Source organism: Nothoprocta perdicaria, unplaced genomic scaffold (assembly GCF_003342845.1).
Source record: "Nothoprocta perdicaria isolate Ctin4 unplaced genomic scaffold, notPer1 scaffold_182, whole genome shotgun sequence".
Classification (NCBI taxonomy): Eukaryota; Metazoa; Chordata; class Aves; order Tinamiformes; family Tinamidae; genus Nothoprocta; species Nothoprocta perdicaria.
The window spans coordinates 337,647-354,871 of record NW_020455005.1 but is presented as its reverse complement, the minus strand read 5'-3'; the positions used below and the strand labels follow the sequence as shown (position 1 = coordinate 354,871).

The following is a 17,225-nucleotide window of genomic DNA, read 5'->3' as shown; positions in this document are numbered from 1 at the left end:
ATTACTTTGGGTGCAACTGCAACCCTGAAGCGAGGAATTATGTATTTAATTGCCTGTGGATTTCATGGGTTCCCAAAGCAGATAGTGACACATAGCACGTAGCTCACACTAGCAACATTATCTAACATGGCATGAACTGGTGCAACATCAGGGTCTTCAGGATCATGTGTTTTCCCCTGTGAAAAGCCTGGTGGGTCATACTGGCTAGGATACTTTGCACTTGGACAAGTGGTAAATTTATCATCTGTTTATTCGACTGCTTGAAAGACACCTGCTTTGGTCAGAGATATTTGTATATCTCTGACAGATATATTTGTATCAACATCCTAGGAACAAGTTTGGGAATGGAAATTCATGTTCAATCTTTCATTCAAACCGTTTTAACTGGATGACTACTAACTCCTAACTTTAGACTCCTTTTAAAGGATTCAGATAACCACACAGGAAAGGTCTTTGCAAACCTGTTGAGCTAAAACAGAGTCACAAGCAGGTGATGCACAGAGCCAGGCACCTCTGCATGCTCCCTGTGGATAGCTGGTCCCATGCTGGCCCTGCTCTGCACAAGCCATCACTCCTGAAGTATCACAGGTTGAATAAAGAAGAGCATTTGGCCTTTGCTGCATTTGTTGCCCAGAGGAGGGTGTTTAACCACTTGACTTTAAAGAGGAACTTTTCATAAGTGATTTCTCCCTCTTCACCTGGGGTCTAGCAAACATTTATCATACAGTTTGAAGATCAGAAAGACCAATATATCCATTTCTGTCAGTTTTATGGGGCTCAGGCAAATTAAACCATAGTTGAACTTCAACTATCCCAAGGTGAACTTTAGCTATCCCACATATTTCTTATTTTTTGTCTTGCCAGGGCAAGTTTTCATTACTATTTCTGTTGGTCTAGATTTAAAGATCCAAATAGTAGACCCTCTACTACCACTTTTGAGAAACCATTCCACATCTTAACAGATCTCACTGCAAGGAGCACTGCCTGACTTCCTCTTTTAATTTACCCTCTTGATTTCACTTTCTGTCCCACCATCCTGAGTGCTTCCTGGCATTTATGAGTGATGAGGTAATATGCAGCTCCAGCTGGATTTCCATCTCCTTTTGCTGTGCTGCAGAGCTACCACTTTTGATACCTCATCTCAGGGACCCAGTCCTGGGAATGGAGCTGCACCTCTGCTGCTGGTGGCACCTCAGAGTGGGGTGTCCTTGAGGTGGGACAACCTTCCCAGATACAAGGAAGGAAGAAATGCCTGCAGCCATCCCACCCCACTGCAAGCTCTGCAGTCAATTCGACTACCCCAGAGACGAGACAAACATTTTATATTAGACTTGGCTGTGGCTGAATGGCTCGTGCAGTTCCTCTGCTCCCTCCTTAAGTGTGACCTTAATATTTTATTTATTGTTTAAGGGATAATGTTCATGGTAGGGGAATATATGAGGCAATAAATGGCCTTTGCAGGTAATTAAACGCTGAAGAGAGTTCAAGCTATTGATAGCCATAAAAGCCATTTATTCTGAGTGTGCTCTGAAGCCAAAAGTGCTGTTCTTCATCGCATGCAACAAGACAAGATTAAACAAGTCACAGCACTAGGAAGGGGAAACACAACATTTTTCTTGCCCTCCTAGGGCTTGAAATTTCTGAGCCGTCATTTATTTGGTGCTTTGAGCTGAAAATATTGATCCTAATAATATGTACTTTCCTATCATGTTGTTCTTTTTTCCTGGAACAGTTTCGGAAGGACTTGTGGAATTTGTGCAATTTGAGGAAAAAATCATTGTCCTCATCGGGCGGATGCTGAAAGGAAGGCACAGCAGGGAAGGGTAACTTGCTCATGCAATCAGTGGGAAGGTCTCCGACAAAATCCAGCTCCTGGATCCCAGCCTGATGTCTCACCTACTAGTCACACACTGAAAAAGTACATTGCTATGACCCTTCTCTTACAAGCTTTTCAAGTGCTTATTGAAAGCACTGCTGTCGCACAGAGTGTCTCCCTCTCCTGCTATGCTTCTGCTCTATACCTACAGCCACTGGCAGAAGCAGTACTTTCTGCTGCAGGCAGAGGTAGGGGACACCATATAGTATCTAAATACACAATAGTTTTCTCCAACATACATTTGACTTGGCGTTGGGGAGAGGAGCAAGGCTAGGCAGGGACTTCTTCATAGACCTTTCATCTTCCCCACTGTGGAGGACCAGGATAGATGGTGGCCACTTGAGTCCCTGGGCAAAGCAGAAGATTGCAACTACCACATAAATACAGCTGTGCTCTCTGTGTGGAGCACAGCAATTGCCTAACAACACAACAGAGCCAAAACTCAATGTTTAGGACAGAAAGAGCAAGGAAAACGTCAACCCTCAGGACAAAGTAGATGCTTGTCAAGCTCAATGCTTGTGCCAGGTGGCATCTCAGGCATCACTGAAGCTCAGGCAAGAAGCCAGGCATCTCCAGGGGCAAAGTCCTCAGAGTCCTCCCGCAGCTGCTCCCCACCATTGCTCTCGCAAGCCAAAAAGCCCCCTCAGATGCTCCAAGACATGACAAGTCCATGCAGTCACTGCCCTTAGGAGAGGGGCAGAGAAGGACACTAACACCACACGTATGGCTGCTGAATTGCAGCATGTATTAGCTGAGCACACAGAGCACCAGAGGGCAACACGTCCTCAACTATAGTAGTTGCAGAGGCCATGGCTTCATGCAGCTTGGTGAGTGCATCGTTCTTAGACATATAAAACATCCCTCTAAGAGATATATGCATATATCAACAAATCCCAGCTGGCCCTTATGTAGCAATTAGCATTTGGCAGTTTACTGTGAGCATAGGTGAGTTATGGCTTTGGGGCATGTGCTTCAGGGCAAGGTTAAAAGGTGCCTCCTGAGTGGTGTAAGTGGATTAATATGACTGGACACGGTGCCGGCTTCTCCCTTCCCTTCTGCCAATGTAAATCAAGAGTAACTGCGCTGAAGTCAATACATGTATTAAATTCATTGGTACACGGGGGGTGACAGGCACATGATTTTGAAAGAAAGAACATCTCCATTACAAGCTGGAGAAGAGCAACAAGCAGAAATCCAGCGGCTTTGCCCAGTTTCCTGTGGTTCTTCATTCTGGCACCGCCCTGTCCATGGAACCCATCCAGACCCAGTGGGTCTCCCAAACCCACCTGTGTGAAGAACTCCCAGGGTCCTGCTTACTACCATGGCCACAGGGAAGCTGCCGGCTGTGCTGTGCCTGCCTCTGCCTGTGTGACCTGCTGCAGAGAAGCCCAGGCTCCCATGGAGATGGGAAAGGGACTCAGGAATGCAGCACTCACCATAAGTGCACCCTGAGCTGTAGTTAACCCATGGAGCCACATGAAGGGCTGGAGGCCAGTCCAGGCACAGCCCAGCCATGGGCAGATTGGTTCTGAGCTGACATGGGCTCAGTGTGGGAGAGGTAGGATTTTCCTCCCTCCAAAATTCCCTATGACACATGGGGATCCCACTTTACATGGTGGATCTAACTCCTCCCTAACTGCCTTTGGGTCTGCTCTGCAGCTGGGCAGCAATCTTGCAGGCTGCCCAAATTACACTAACTCCTTGTACCAAAGCGATATCGGGGAGTGCAGTGCAAAATGCCCTACAGCTTGTAACCAGCCTGCCCCTTCCTGATGAAAGCTCCCCATCCCTACCTCATGTTAAGACACCAAGCAAGACTAGCACCCAGCCTGGCACAAGCTGCTATGGGAACTGTATATTTTGGCAGGATTTAACACTCAGCACTCCAGAAACTTGAACGTGTCAGGAAGCTTTTTCAATAGGAAAAAAGGAAACCTCTAAATTGCTAAAGAAAAAATCAGTGCAAAACAAAACAATTTATAACCAGCGACTTCTAGAGCAGGATTAGAGTACACCAGCTCACCAGCTGTTCCTCTTGTCTCCTTTATGAGCATGGTGGTGGGGTAAGGGTGCTTTTGGTGAGTTGCTCAGTCTTGAAGATCTGGAAGTGATCCCTGTGAAGCTGATAGTCTCTGCAAACAGTGCAACAGGTTGCACTGCTCTCTGAGAGTCTCTTGTGCTGCAGAGCGAGTGCCAGGGCTGACGTGACCGCACACGAGGCAGGAGCAGACGCCAGTGCCTGTTGCCTGGCACATGGATGGGTCCAAACCACAAGGAAGCAGACACCGAGGAAGAGGGCTGAGCAAGCAGCCAGTCTGCCTCAGCCTGCAGTCTGCAGAGAGTGACACGGACCACCTCTGGTCTTTCCTCCAGAGATGCCTCCTTCTCTCTCTGATGAGGACCATACGTCAGCTGAAATGGCGAGCTCAGTTTTGGGCCTCATGTGTATGTGAAGGTGAAATCCCCATAACTCGTTGCCACTTGCCTCCTTGGTGAGCTGACACCTATCCCAGCATGGTCCTGAGGAGGTCATTTTTCCTCCACAAAGCCCACCACTGCAAGTCCCTGCAACTCACTCGTGGCTTTGGTGTATAAAGCACACCCTTAAGTTCCTCCTGGTACACAACTGATCTGCAGATCACAACTGTGGACACTCGAACCTCTTCTCAGCTGCCAGCATGTAACTGCCATTAAACTGCATGGGGGTTGTATGCAAGCATCAGAGAGAGAGTGTTCCCCCTCAAACCCAACATTCTTGGTAATAGAAGGCAAAATAATTTAAGTCAGCGGAAGGACTGCAGGTGAGATGGAGGTTCAGGTTGATTGATGGAGATGGAGGTTGATTTTGCATCTTTCAGTGGGGTGCTGCTCCCAGACCCAGTTCCAGGCAAGCCTTTCTAAATTTGCATGCTTCGCCTCAGAGCCTCCCACTGCAGATGTGGCCCTGCACTGGGTGTTTCAGCATGGGTTGCCCCGCTCCACAAGAAGGAAACCCAGGCATGTGTCTGAAATGGGAGCTAATGTCTAGGGAGCCAACAATGTCTAATGGAAGCCAACTCAACTCCCTAATATAGCAGTTGAGCTGGACAGAGACAACAATTCTCCCTCTGCCAACCTGCCTCTCTGAAATTTTCAGGAACATAATCTCTTAGAGACTTCTGCAATGGTCATGTATGGTTAAACAGGCCCAAAGTTATGGCAAGTACTGATGGAAAGTTGGACAACATGATCACACAAGCCCGTTTGCTTAGCAAGAAAAAGTAAAATAAACAAAGACATATTATATCATTAAAAAAAATTACTATAGCACAGTGGCTCCTCAACACAGCGGATCTCAGATGAAACCTTCTTTAACAGCCATGAAGGAAAAATACTCCCTAGGATACACAGTATACCCAAGACCAAAATAATACATACATCCTTTTTAGCTGTATTAAGTCTTGAGCCCAAGTTGATGAGGCCGCCTACCTGCCTCCATGCGTCCGTTCTCATACCCCTCCGGGCTTTCGGGCACGGTGCTGTATGGCTGGAAAGGCTGGTTGCTGAAGAGGTTGTCGCACAAGAGGCTGCGGCAGAGCTTCTTCAGGAAGCGCAGGACGTACCCAATGCTGTTCACCACCAGCAGGCTCAGGAGATGCTGCTTCCCCTCAAAGGAAGCTGAAACTGGAGAGCAAGCAAGAGCAGGTGAGCATCCAGGAGTGCACGGCAGGAGGAGGAATGGGATGGGTGTCTTTGGAGAGCAGGGAAAAGGAGTTAAAACGCAAACGTTCGTTTGCGTGCCTTAAAGTATTTCACATAATTACTCCCCCCCACTCCCCTGAGATAGGAACAAGCTGAAGGAGCTCGGGGAGCTGAGTTTGTGTGACCCAGATCACCCTTCCGGGAAACGCTGAAAGATGCAGATTGGCACAGCCAGCGGTGCAAGGATTTCTAATACGCGCACTCAGCTGAAAAGTGTGCAGCATGGTGGGAGGAAAGCAATTACAATGTCCTCGTCTGAGGAAGGGGAAAGAAAACGTCCTGCCAATGACAGGCGATTAGGCTGGCTTCGACAGGGCCCAAGGTGTTAAAAGAAAATTGCTAGAGGAGAATGAAAGACATGACTGCGAACGGAATAAAAGGCACCGGGGTTTTACCTGAGAGAGGTCTGCCAGACTAACCGGGGGTCTTTATTTGCTGAGATAATTGCATTTGTAGGCAAGGAAAGGGTGGTAGTTGTCATTGTAATCCCTATTTGGAATTCAGTAAAGCGTGAGAAATCTTTTGTCAAGCTGGAAGTGATTTTGTACAAAAGGTGGGTCAAGGGAGGAGAGAATGGGGGGAGAAAGACACACTCAGAAGATACTCATGAGGCACCAAGATGGCAAGGGGATGAATAGGTAAATGTATTTCCAGGAGACATCAGACATGGCATCTCCAGGAGGGACTGCAGGAGAGTGTCACTTCCAGGATACTCAGTCTTAGTGAAACCAGTTATGGAAGGGCATCCACCGTTCTGGTAACTCATGCTCAGGAGAGGTGGATCCACAGTCAACCAGGTGCACAGGTGGCTCACAGGAGTGCTCAGGGAACACCAAATTTCCCCTTCCAGCTCTCACTGCAGTGGTCAGGCCCTGAGAACCACCCCCTTTGCTGTGTGGTGCCGTGGGATGATGCTTGCACCCAGGACTGTCACTAATGCAGCATCTGCACAGAGCAGAGAAGACCTGAGAGCAACCGGCTATTGCAGTCTAACAAAATGAGGGCCTGCACTCTTATCACTCTATCTAGCTTGTTTATAAGCTGCACGGCAGGCCAGAGCTTGGACTCCCTCCCAAGAGGGTCCCAGAGCACTGCAAACTCATGTGGTCCCTGCAGAACTGAGTGGACTTGCAGTGCTTGGCTCTGTATTGGTGTCCACCTCATCCATGGAAGTTCATCAGAGAGCATGGTGCCTGTATTCCCATTCATTTCTTTTGCATTTCCCCCTTGCTAAAAATGTGTTGTGAAGTAAAGCTCTGGCTGTGATTAAGAAAAAACAGACAGGTTTGCATTCACTCTGAGAGACAGGTCTGGAGATCCCAGCATGGGACATGAGAGACACAAGAGATCCCAGCATGGGACATGGGACACACGCTCCTCTTGAATCTGCAAGGAAGGTCCTTCCATGAGGAGCTCCTAGGAATTCCCCCTGTGCTTTATCTCCTCCACCTCTGTTTACCATTTTTCCGTCTGCCCTTTCCAAGAGGGTCCCGGCAGCACTGGGGTGGAAAGAGGACAGGGGAGCAGACCGGACTCGGCTTTGCTGGAGCTGTAACACAGCCACGTCAAGAGGAGCAGAGCGTTCTGGTGGCCCGGCGAGCGTTCCCAGCGCTTTACCTGACACCGCCTCGGCTCCGTAGCCCTGCTTGAGGAGGGCGAAGACGGCCTTCTGCTGGAGCGCGCAGTCGATGCAGGCCTGCACGGCGTGCTGCAGCACGGCCGCGGGCCGCGCGGGCCCCAAGCGCTCGGGGAGCTGCTGCACCTTCCTCCTGTCAAGGTACGGCCCCACGTTAGCCTGCTTGTTGACGTAAACGGAGACTGTGGACACAAAAGCCCGGCAAGGTTATTACGTGGGGGCCCTCCGAGCAGCCCAGCCCATGCTACCTTTGTACGTTGCTGTTTGTTTTGTGTGCTTTTTTACTCTTTTGTGGGCTAGCATCATGGCCACTTGCAAGAGCGCAGCACAGTCACGCTCTTGCAGGCTCCCTCCGTGCATGCAGCTGGTGACCAACGCATGTGCCCAGGGAGCACAGGACAGAAGCCAGCAGGAGCGAGCAGGCAACAGACTTCAAAAATTCCAACCTGGGATATTTTCATATGTGCTTTTAGACCTATTCCTTGAGCCTCCTGCTTTGGAAAGCAGTGCTCTGAGCGGCAGTGTAGGAGACGGTGGTTCCTCACTGCTTCCCACCGTGTCACGGCTGCAGTTTCTGTAGGGTGATAGCGGTGCGCTGAGATATGCTGTGTGAGGCCAGAGGGAAAATAAAATAAAATAAAATAAAATAAAATAAAATAAAATAAAATAAAATAAAATAAAATAAAATAAAATAAAATAAAATAAAATAAAATAAAATAAAATAAAATAAAATAAAATAAAATAAAATAAAATAAAATAAAATAAAATAAAATAAAAACAGAACTCCTGGGACTTTTGGGCCCCTCCACGTCCCATGCTTCCTCTCTAAGGATGCTCTTGGACCAAGACACACCTCAGCGGTCACATCTCGCTACCACGAACTCATTTTAAGCTCAGCTGAGGCTAGATCCATCTCGGAGGAAGTGGAGATAATGCTGTGGTAACTAAGGGTGACTAAGACAAAGCCTAAAGTCAGGCTAAAGTGAGACATATTACAATAGCTGGCTGAGTGTGCTCAAGCTGTCATCTCCCAGACAATATAACATTATCCGCTGACAGAAATCAGATATGTGACAAAAAACATAAAGCAGCGTGGAGGACAAGATGACAGCTGTGTAAAGTTGGAAATAATTTACAGTTTGCATCACCATAATGAAAATCTAGTGTGGATGTCACAGCACACGCTGCTACCACATCTCCTCCTGAGCAGCAGAAGGGGCCCAAGCAGTATATCCTGGGTAAATAGGAGCATAATAGCAATCACACTTATCATTACATAGCACTTTACACCTTCAAAGTGCCAAACAAACAAAAGGATAAGCTAGCAAAAAACGGCAGCAGCAGCAAGCATGGATTGCAAGGAGCTGTCAGGGTGCAGCTTTCCTGGAAAAACGCAGCCAAATTTGCAGAATGGGGCTTCTGCACAGCCCCTCAGATGGGCCTTGTCCTGGTGCTCCCCTCCCGAAACGGAGGGAGCTGCGTCGCTGGGAAGGGCTGCTTGGTTAATGTTTCCCAAGCGGCTTGCTGTCCTTTGGTGCGGAGGGATAAATGAGAACAGGATATGTTATTATTGTCGCTACGTTCAGTATTGTTTTGCTACCAGAGCAGATGGAAAACTTCACCTCTGTGCATCTCGGCTGAGGAATAATGGGCTTTATATGTTACTTTGGTTCTTAATGTTACTGAATCTATTTCTGTGCTGAAATTTCAGGGTAAATCAAATTCCTTGGGATTTTTTTTGGCTGATATTCTTCTCATTTACATCAGTTTAACCCCATCAGCCTGCATTCCTTCTGGTATACTCTTCCCTAAAGGCAGATTGAGTGATCAGGTCTCCTACTGCTACAAGTCATTGGATTCTAAGTGCTGTTAACCCTGGCTACAGCCTAACTATTGGTCCCCCACTTCTCATTGACACCAGCATTCAGTCTGGCCATCCCTACACCCTTTGCAGCATGAGTGTGAGGTAGTTATCTGGGATATGCTGCTGTCCATAGTTCAAGAGAAATGCATCTGTGGTCTCTCCTAAACTTGAGCCTATCCCAACGTGTGCTACCAAGGCACGGGGTCTTGCAGAACATCTCCACTCTGTGTGCCTGGCCATCCATCCCAATTGCATTGTTTGTCCCAAAGTGAGCTGTGGCAGCTCATATCTGTGTATACCACATACCCAGCACCTGCTTGCCCTTGGCCAAGGAGTACATAGGTGAGCCTATAGGTACCTGTGAGAGCTTGCGGGGCGGCCGTGGTGGGTATCGTAGCTGCGTCCTGCGGGATTGAGCTAATGTCGGGCTCCGGCGTGCTCCTCGGAGGAGAGATTGCTAGCGGTGGCATCAGCACACGAGACTTCAGCTGCAAGAAACAACCAGCTTGGGTGAGGAGGCTCTAGGCAAGGTGTCTCTGTGCTGCTCCATGTGCATCACTCACCACAGTGAGTTCCTGCTCACTGGCTACCTGCTCTTGCACCGCTTCCTTCCAGGGCAGGCATCTCCTTCCTGGACAGGGACTGGAGGCTGGCAGTGATTTGCAGCAGCAAGCAACACTCTGAGGTACCGAATGCAAATATTATGCCACCCACTGGGTAGTTATTTACACGTGAGCAAATTGGGTGTAAAACACTAACAAATCAAGGCAGTGGCATTTTACAGCATCTCGTGCTGGTGTAAATAATTTTGCAGGGGGAAACTCCAGATCTTTAACTACCCCATAATTTAGGGGAGAATTCTGCTCCTGGGTGCAAAGGTGTAAATCTCACACAACTCCAATGACACCACAGGGCTCCTTTGGGCTGCCACCCATGCGAGTAAGGCAAGGGCTCAACTCAGACCCTGGTCGATAGGCTGTGATTACAGGGCAGTAAATACAAACTGCTGCACCGTTGCACACTGCAGTGCTAGTGGCTCGCAGTGCGGGCTAGAGAAATGAAACAGGATGAGGATTTACCATGCAACACTACTAGGTTTTTACGCTGCCAATATCTGGCACTGTCTCCAGTAAACGATGTTGTGTTCCTCACGACTATAAAGGGCTGCCGTGATGTGTGAGACCTGGAAGCATCACCCTCATTTTTCCTTTTGTTACAAAAGGAAGCGAGACGAAAGCAGAGTCAGGCACACGAGAGAATATCTTACATATTTATATATTCCACACCAAGCCATTCTGCTGGCAAGTGATATTTTTGCTGTTGTTTTTCAGTGGCCGAATGTAAAATGCCACAAGTGACGAGTCTGAGAACAAGAACAAATTATTAGGCCTGCTGAACTAACAGAGAGCATCGCTTCTCCCAGAGCTTGCACCCAGGCCGGGAATAACATAGAGATCATATCTCGATAGAAAAGAATCTAGATCATTATCTAGAAACCCAAACCTTGAGCAAGATATGGCTTTTTGGATGATGATTTGTGTCATGCAGTGGTTTTCAGTTATGTTTCAAATAATTGTCACATTCAGCCTCCTCAGGCCCTTTCACCTCCATGGGGAATGGGCAGCTCAGGCTCAGGCAGCTCCTGGATGAAGGCTCTGATTCCCCCGGTATTTGGACAGGGATTCAGGATAGCTTCCCGTCCGCTGAGCCACAAGCAAACTGCCTCTCACCCCTGCCATTATTCTGGTTGGGACTAAAAGCCTGAATAGAGCAAACCTTTGGTAGTGTGTCTGAGATAAGCAATGGATTTTACCACCCTAGTGGGTGCAAGAAATAGGTGGTTCCTGAATTGTTCCAGCTCATAAGGCAGAATGAAGGGGCTGAAATACTTTGTACCAACACCTGGGGAAGCAGCTCAGCTTGTTTGCTTCTTCAGAAGGCAGCAGTGATGCTGCACTGCTCATTGCTACTCGGGGTACTACATTTTGCAGCAAGAAAGACCAAAAATTGAAAGGATCCAAAACCCAGGCGGTGCTCAGGCCAAGCAGCTGCAGCCATGCGACGCAAGGCTGTGTGAAAATACACGTGCTTGGGCAGAGGCTGCGAGCACCTGAGAATGCTGCCCAGCGGGCACATTTGGCCGAGGGCAGTGCAGGTTTGCCAGCCCCTGCCGACCCTGCCTGCCTCCTTTTCTGGGCCCTTGGAGGCACAGCTGGGCTGGCGTGGAAGAGCAAATAAGCACAGGGCAAGACTTGCGTAAACGCTGCAGCGCCCAAGCCCCTTCTTGGCAATTTGCTGTTTCAGGGAACAGTTCACTGCAAATTTAATTGCATCAGTATGTGCTCTGCTGCTTCTGGTTACAGCTAAATGCTGTTTTTATTAGGAGTAACAGGGAATACTCCTTCATTAGATCAAAATAAAACAACGCCTGATTACAGAAGGCAGTACAGTAAGGAACACTGCTGAAATCTGGACACTGAAGCCCTCAGTAGTCACTGAACATCACTAGGTGCAAATCTCCCAAGTATTTAATTTAAAGATGTCTTGGACTGCTTCTTCTCTATCAAAAAGTCAACTGAATGAAGCAACTGACTGACTGAGAGCTCGGCAACAGAGCACACGTTCACAGAAAAGTGGAAAAAGCAGGAAAGGAGAGAGAGAGGGAGAAGGAGTCAGAGACAGTCTGTCAGCGTACTATGGGCCACCTTGACAGTACAGCCTTCAAAACAGCTTTTGGATGTCAAATGTCATCAGTTTTTAATGTGCACAGTGGCACAAAGGAAGGCAATGGTTAGCTTAAGATGAGATATGCTCCCGCTCATCCAGTCTTATGGATCTTCTACCCTGGAAAAGAGATGAGGGAATGCTGATCAGGGATTTAGGGAAGAAAAATAAATCTGCCTACTTCAGTGAGGTCCCAGCACATTAGGTGCAACAAAGACTTGGGCTGATGTGTCAGTGATGCCTCCTGAACATGTATTTCAGTACGCAGCAGCTGCAGAAGAGGAAGGCACCACCAGACTCATGTGGGGGCTTCTATGATTCACACACCCTTACCAAGGACCCAGGAAAAATCTAGTGGGTATTTCTATCATCCCATATTGAAAAAAAGCAGTATATCCTGAAAGAGGAGGAAGAAAATTCTCAAAATATCCTTCTTTTCTCTGAGAAGTTCTCTGACAACTTCTAGCACAAAGTAAATGAAAACAAAGAGGAAAGAAACAAGATAGACTGTGAAGTGAAATGTCCTGGTGATTTTTAAAAATCACACACATTGTTGATCTTTGTCTTTATGGCTCCTATATTTCCTCTATTTTCTTTGTCCCTTGTCCTGACAAATAGTCTGATGGGAAAAGAATGGGGTGACCCTGTCCCCACGGGCTTGCATCCTACCAGGCAGGAGGACAAGAGTATGTTCTGGCCATAGCTTTTGTTGCTGAACGGAGAGGCACCTGCAGACACTTCAGCAGTGAGTGGAAACACACAGAGATATGAAAACCTGGCTAGTCTGATGCATGATTTTGACAGCTGAACAAAAAGGCAGCACTAAACCTCATCTGCACCCAGGCAAGTGCAGACTTTTCTTGCCATTGACTTGATTCTAGCCAGAAGAGCTTGGTCAGCACCAAGTCCTAGCAGTTATCATAGCATGGAGATCTTGAGGGAAGATCCATGATGTAAAATGTTCCAGATTGGAGGGCCTGGCCTTCAAGGTGGGAGCCAAGCCCAGCCACAGCAATCTCACAGGTAGTGGGACCTGCACACCAGGTGTGTTCAAGGGCTCAGCTTGGAGGAGCCCAGGGCACAAACTGCCCTTGGGCTGCTCTGTTGGGGCTCGCACCTTGAGGAGGGATGTGGTCTCCTTCACTGCAGCACCAGCCCCGTCAGCTCTGCCCCATGGATGCCTCTATCACTGCAATGTCCTCTAACGTGGGTAATTCTGCAATAACCTCTAACACGGGTACTTCTGCAATGTCCTCTAACGCCACTGATTCCTCTAATGCCACTAATACATCCCTAATACCGCGCTAAGCTCGGCTCAGCTCCCCTGTGGCACCTTCCTGCAGCACTTCCCAGGCACCAGGTCTGGCCAGGCAGCTGCCAAGAGCTGCCCCGTATTTACAGCCAGAGGAGTAAACCCGACCCTGCTCACTCCATGCTGGGCTGCCAGCACAGACATCTCCCTAAGGAGATTTAGGTAGTCAGGAGGAGCGCTGTATTTTAGGAAAACGTAGGATTTTATGGCAAATAGAGCTACATCAGATAAATTTTTTTTTTTTTTTTTTTTTTTGAAAAGCAGCTGATTAAATTTCATAACCACAGCTGTGAAAAAATAAGCAGGATAGCTGGGAAAAGGTCTTTACTCTGGTGTGAAACATGAAGAAATGCCATTTGTTGATGAGCACCTTAGGAAGGTACAGAGACTTGCTTTGAAAATGAGTGAAACCAGGCAATGGTTTATCTGGCTCTATAGAGCATGTGAATAAAAACATCTGTTATTCACATCTCAGTCAAAATAGTTTTAAATCTAGGCTGTCTATTCCTAGTTTGCTAAAAATTCAGAAGTATTTTTCCATCTGTTCTGTAATAATCCGGCTCTCTGGTTGCTATAAAGAATCTGGTTGGCTGCCATTTGGGCGGGGAGTCATTTTTTAAAAGGCATTTAAGTCTCAGAGTATCTGAAAAGTCATACAATTAGTGAGCTAATTAAATCACGCTAGAGATAGATACCCATCAAAAATGTATGCTTTGACACAGTGCTCAGAAATAGTTTTTCTCTGGAAAACAGTTCACTTCAGCCAAGTGTGCCGTGTCCACACAAGGACTCGTGGCAGGAAACCTTGCCTCGGTGTACAAATGCTGCAATGCAAACATATAGCACCAGGCTAGATGTCACGGATGGTACAGATTGTAAGTGACAGGGGCAGAAACTTAAGGCTTCCTTTGTGGAAGGACGCCTTTTCTCCTGGTTTTCATTCACCAAGAAATAGCTCCATGCCTGCAGGAGGGCAGAAACTTAGAGCAGGCTCCATCTCTCACGGTGGCCCAAACTCCCTCCTCTCTCCTTCTCTCATTGCCACCAATGGCGGTGCCACCGCCAGCCGGGAATGTTGTATTCCTACATACAAATATCATGACTTCAGACAAAAGGCATTTTTTCACAGGTGGGTAAGTGAGTCTGAGGTGGAACTGGTCAAACACCTCAATATTTGTTTTTCAAATCAGAGATGAAATGAAAATGCAGGAATGAGAAATGGGGAGCGGTCAGACAAGCAGAGGCAGAAGGGCTGGGGTCTGCTGAAACTCTACATGCAAGAACTCACGGTGACATTTAGCAAATCGCTAATCATCTCAGGGACTCACTTTCACCACCTCTCCAAAGTATTTTTATGACAGGCTTAGAAGGCATTTGAACGGTTTTGATCTGAGGATCCTGCAAGCCACCCAGCATTACTGGCAATAATTCAGATTACTGGTAAAGAAAAGTAACTGCAATAAAGTTATACAGATATTTCTGTCCCAGCATTTTAATCAAGTGAAAAATAATTTCTTTTGTATGTCCATATCCCAGGCTTTACAAAATACTAGAGTAATTGCTCCCAGTCTTAGCCTGGGCATGCAGTCCTACCTTACACTACCTCTATAAATCTTTGCAGTAGTCCCATGAGAAATATCCGAGCCTTCTGCCAGGCTGGCTCTGCTTGGCCACTGCTCTCATATCACTCACATTTTTCAGGAGAAGCTAATTTTTTTCAGAAGAAATGAGACACTGCTGCTCCAGTTGCCCCTTACTCATGTACAGGGCTTATGGGGAGCACGTCCACCATGTGTGCAGGGAACAAGAAGAGACAAGGTGGAGGATGAAGAAGATCTGGCAGAGGGTGAGAAGGAGAGATGGGCAAAGAGAAGAGTAACGGGCTGCAGGCAAAGCCAAGACCTGAGGAGCCGAGGAATTTGGTGTTGAGCACAGCACCTTGCGCTCCCCCATACCCGGCTATCCCAGGAAAGGATATGGCACTCCTGCAGCCAAAGGTTTTCTGTTCCCCACAGCGCTGCTTGTCTGGGTATGTTTTCACAGAGAAAACTGGGATATGAGCAGGAGGACAGGGCACTGCAAGTTGTGTCACTAAGGCCAAGTGCTGGAGAACAAAATGTGGATTTTAGCAATACCTGGATTGAGCCCATTTAAGGAAGGCTGGGGAAGGCTCTATATGTGCACCAGTTTTTATATTTGTATTTCTGTTTAGACATTGGAAACTTAGGAATGTTTTTTTTCTAGCATTCAATAATTTGGCAGCTTTGAGAAACATACGGTGTATCTATGACTTTCCCATGAAAAGCAAAGACCAGGAGTAACAAACATGTACTGTACATCTGCCTAGGCACAGAAATAGATGGAGAGAATGACAAAGCATTTTAGTCACAATGGAGCACCATTAACCATGCCATATAACTCCTTACTACTAATACAAATTAATAATAAGTTAATTCATAATAAATTAATTCATAATAATATATTAATTCTCTAATAAATCCACTAATAAATTCCCCTCCTTGCAGCAGCACGATCACTTTTTTTGCCTGGTTTGAGGAGCAATGATGGCCTGTGCTGTGCCCTGGCTCACCTTTCCAACAGGCTGGAGCTGAATTTCACCACTTACCTTGACAACGAGAGGATGACACTTCCCTCACTAAGAAAGTTGTTCCAGTTCACTGCTGGTGATGGCTTTCAAATCTACACTCCTGGCCTAGATTAAATGAGGTTTGTGGTCTTTGTCCAGCTCCTGCTGGGCAAATGTCCCTGTGACATAAATTTACCATTGCACCAGCAGTGCTGTCAGCTCTTTCCAGGTCCTGGAGCAAACTGTCCTCCCACCTTCAGAGGAGGTCTCCTCCAAGGAGATGTGGGAGGCACTGACCCTGCTCCTGTTGTGCTGAGGCTGCCTCCAGTCCCCCAGCAGTGCAGAGTGGCATTAGGATCACGGTTTTGACATTGGATATTTGTTTCTTCACTCCTTCTTGCTTGCCCAGGTATTATGGACAGCTGGTTGCAATTTCCCATCAAAGTCAACAGACAAAAAATTAAAATGGTCTTTCCTTCAGTGATATAAATCTCAGTACCTTCTAAAATATCTCACCTCTTTATGGAAATTGGTTTGGCTTTCTCCTTTTTTTTCCCCCCATTTTCCCAATTCATCCTTTTCTTTTCATTTTATTCCATTTCCCATCTTTTCCAGTGAAGTAGAAGAAAAAAAGGCGGTAAGTGAAAAATCAAAGGGGAGCACTTTCCAGAACATATGCAGACATCTCACAAAACACAAAAGGAGATGATTGATTTTCAAACACCTCAAGATCATACAATTTTAATAGTTGTTTTTAATATTTATTTCTTTTTATCAGCTTATATGAAAATGAAGCTTTAGCTTCTCCTTTTGCTGCATTGCTCTACAAAGCACTTTCACAACTTTACCTCAATTCTTGTGCTTCATCTGTAGTTCTAGGACAAAATTAATTAAACACAACAGGAGATGGAACAAGTGTGTAAAAATATGTGTACCTTGTACCCAGGTTTTCTCCCTCTCTTCTTTGGGATCTTCACTCCTGGCAAAGCACCAGCTGGCGCGGAGTAGAGGTTGTGAACAGCCATCTTCATGGGAGACGAGTGGAGCGGGGGCCGTCCTCGTTTCCTCCCTGGGATCCGGGGAGACTGCATGTCCACGGGGTCCAGCCTCGGTGGCAGGGATGACAAGTGACTCATCTGTGCAGGTGCTACGAATCAACCAGAAGAGAGAAGAAAAAGTGCTTTATTTTTCTGAGGAAGGGGGTCATCTGAAAGCAGAGCACCTCATAAATGCAGTGCCTCTCATAAAGCAGCAGTGAATGTGCTGCAGACACGCACTTCTGGATGGGATCCTCCTGACCACACGCAGCTTCTCTGAAGAGGGACAAAAGCCACCATGGCCATTTCTCTCTGCTGGCTGCAAATACAGTACAGGGGAGTAGCTCAAATGAAGAGGCCTCTATTGCAGGTATCTACAGGTGGACCCTCTGTTGTCATCTCCAACCCACATGGAGCAGTTTAGCACAATGAGGGCTGCTCTAGCTAG

The 17,225-nt window shown here is 47.1% G+C and overlaps 1 protein-coding gene across 1 annotated transcript in view; it reads right to left on the bottom strand.

Annotated features, from left to right (window-relative positions):
* SCML4 (Scm polycomb group protein like 4) overlaps positions 1-16,861 on the bottom strand; it is a 39,927-nt gene extending 23,066 nt beyond the window's left edge. The window contains exons 1-4 of the mRNA XM_026036639.1: positions 16,676-16,861; positions 9,476-9,605; positions 7,235-7,435; positions 5,345-5,539 (exon numbers count right to left, since the gene is read on the bottom strand). Coding sequence (XP_025892424.1) covers positions 5,345-5,539; positions 7,235-7,435; positions 9,476-9,605; positions 16,676-16,831 — 682 coding nt within the window. The 5' untranslated portion in view covers positions 16,832-16,861. The remainder of the gene's footprint in view (positions 1-5,344; positions 5,540-7,234; positions 7,436-9,475; positions 9,606-16,675) is intronic.
* Positions 16,862-17,225: the final 364 nt, after the last annotated feature.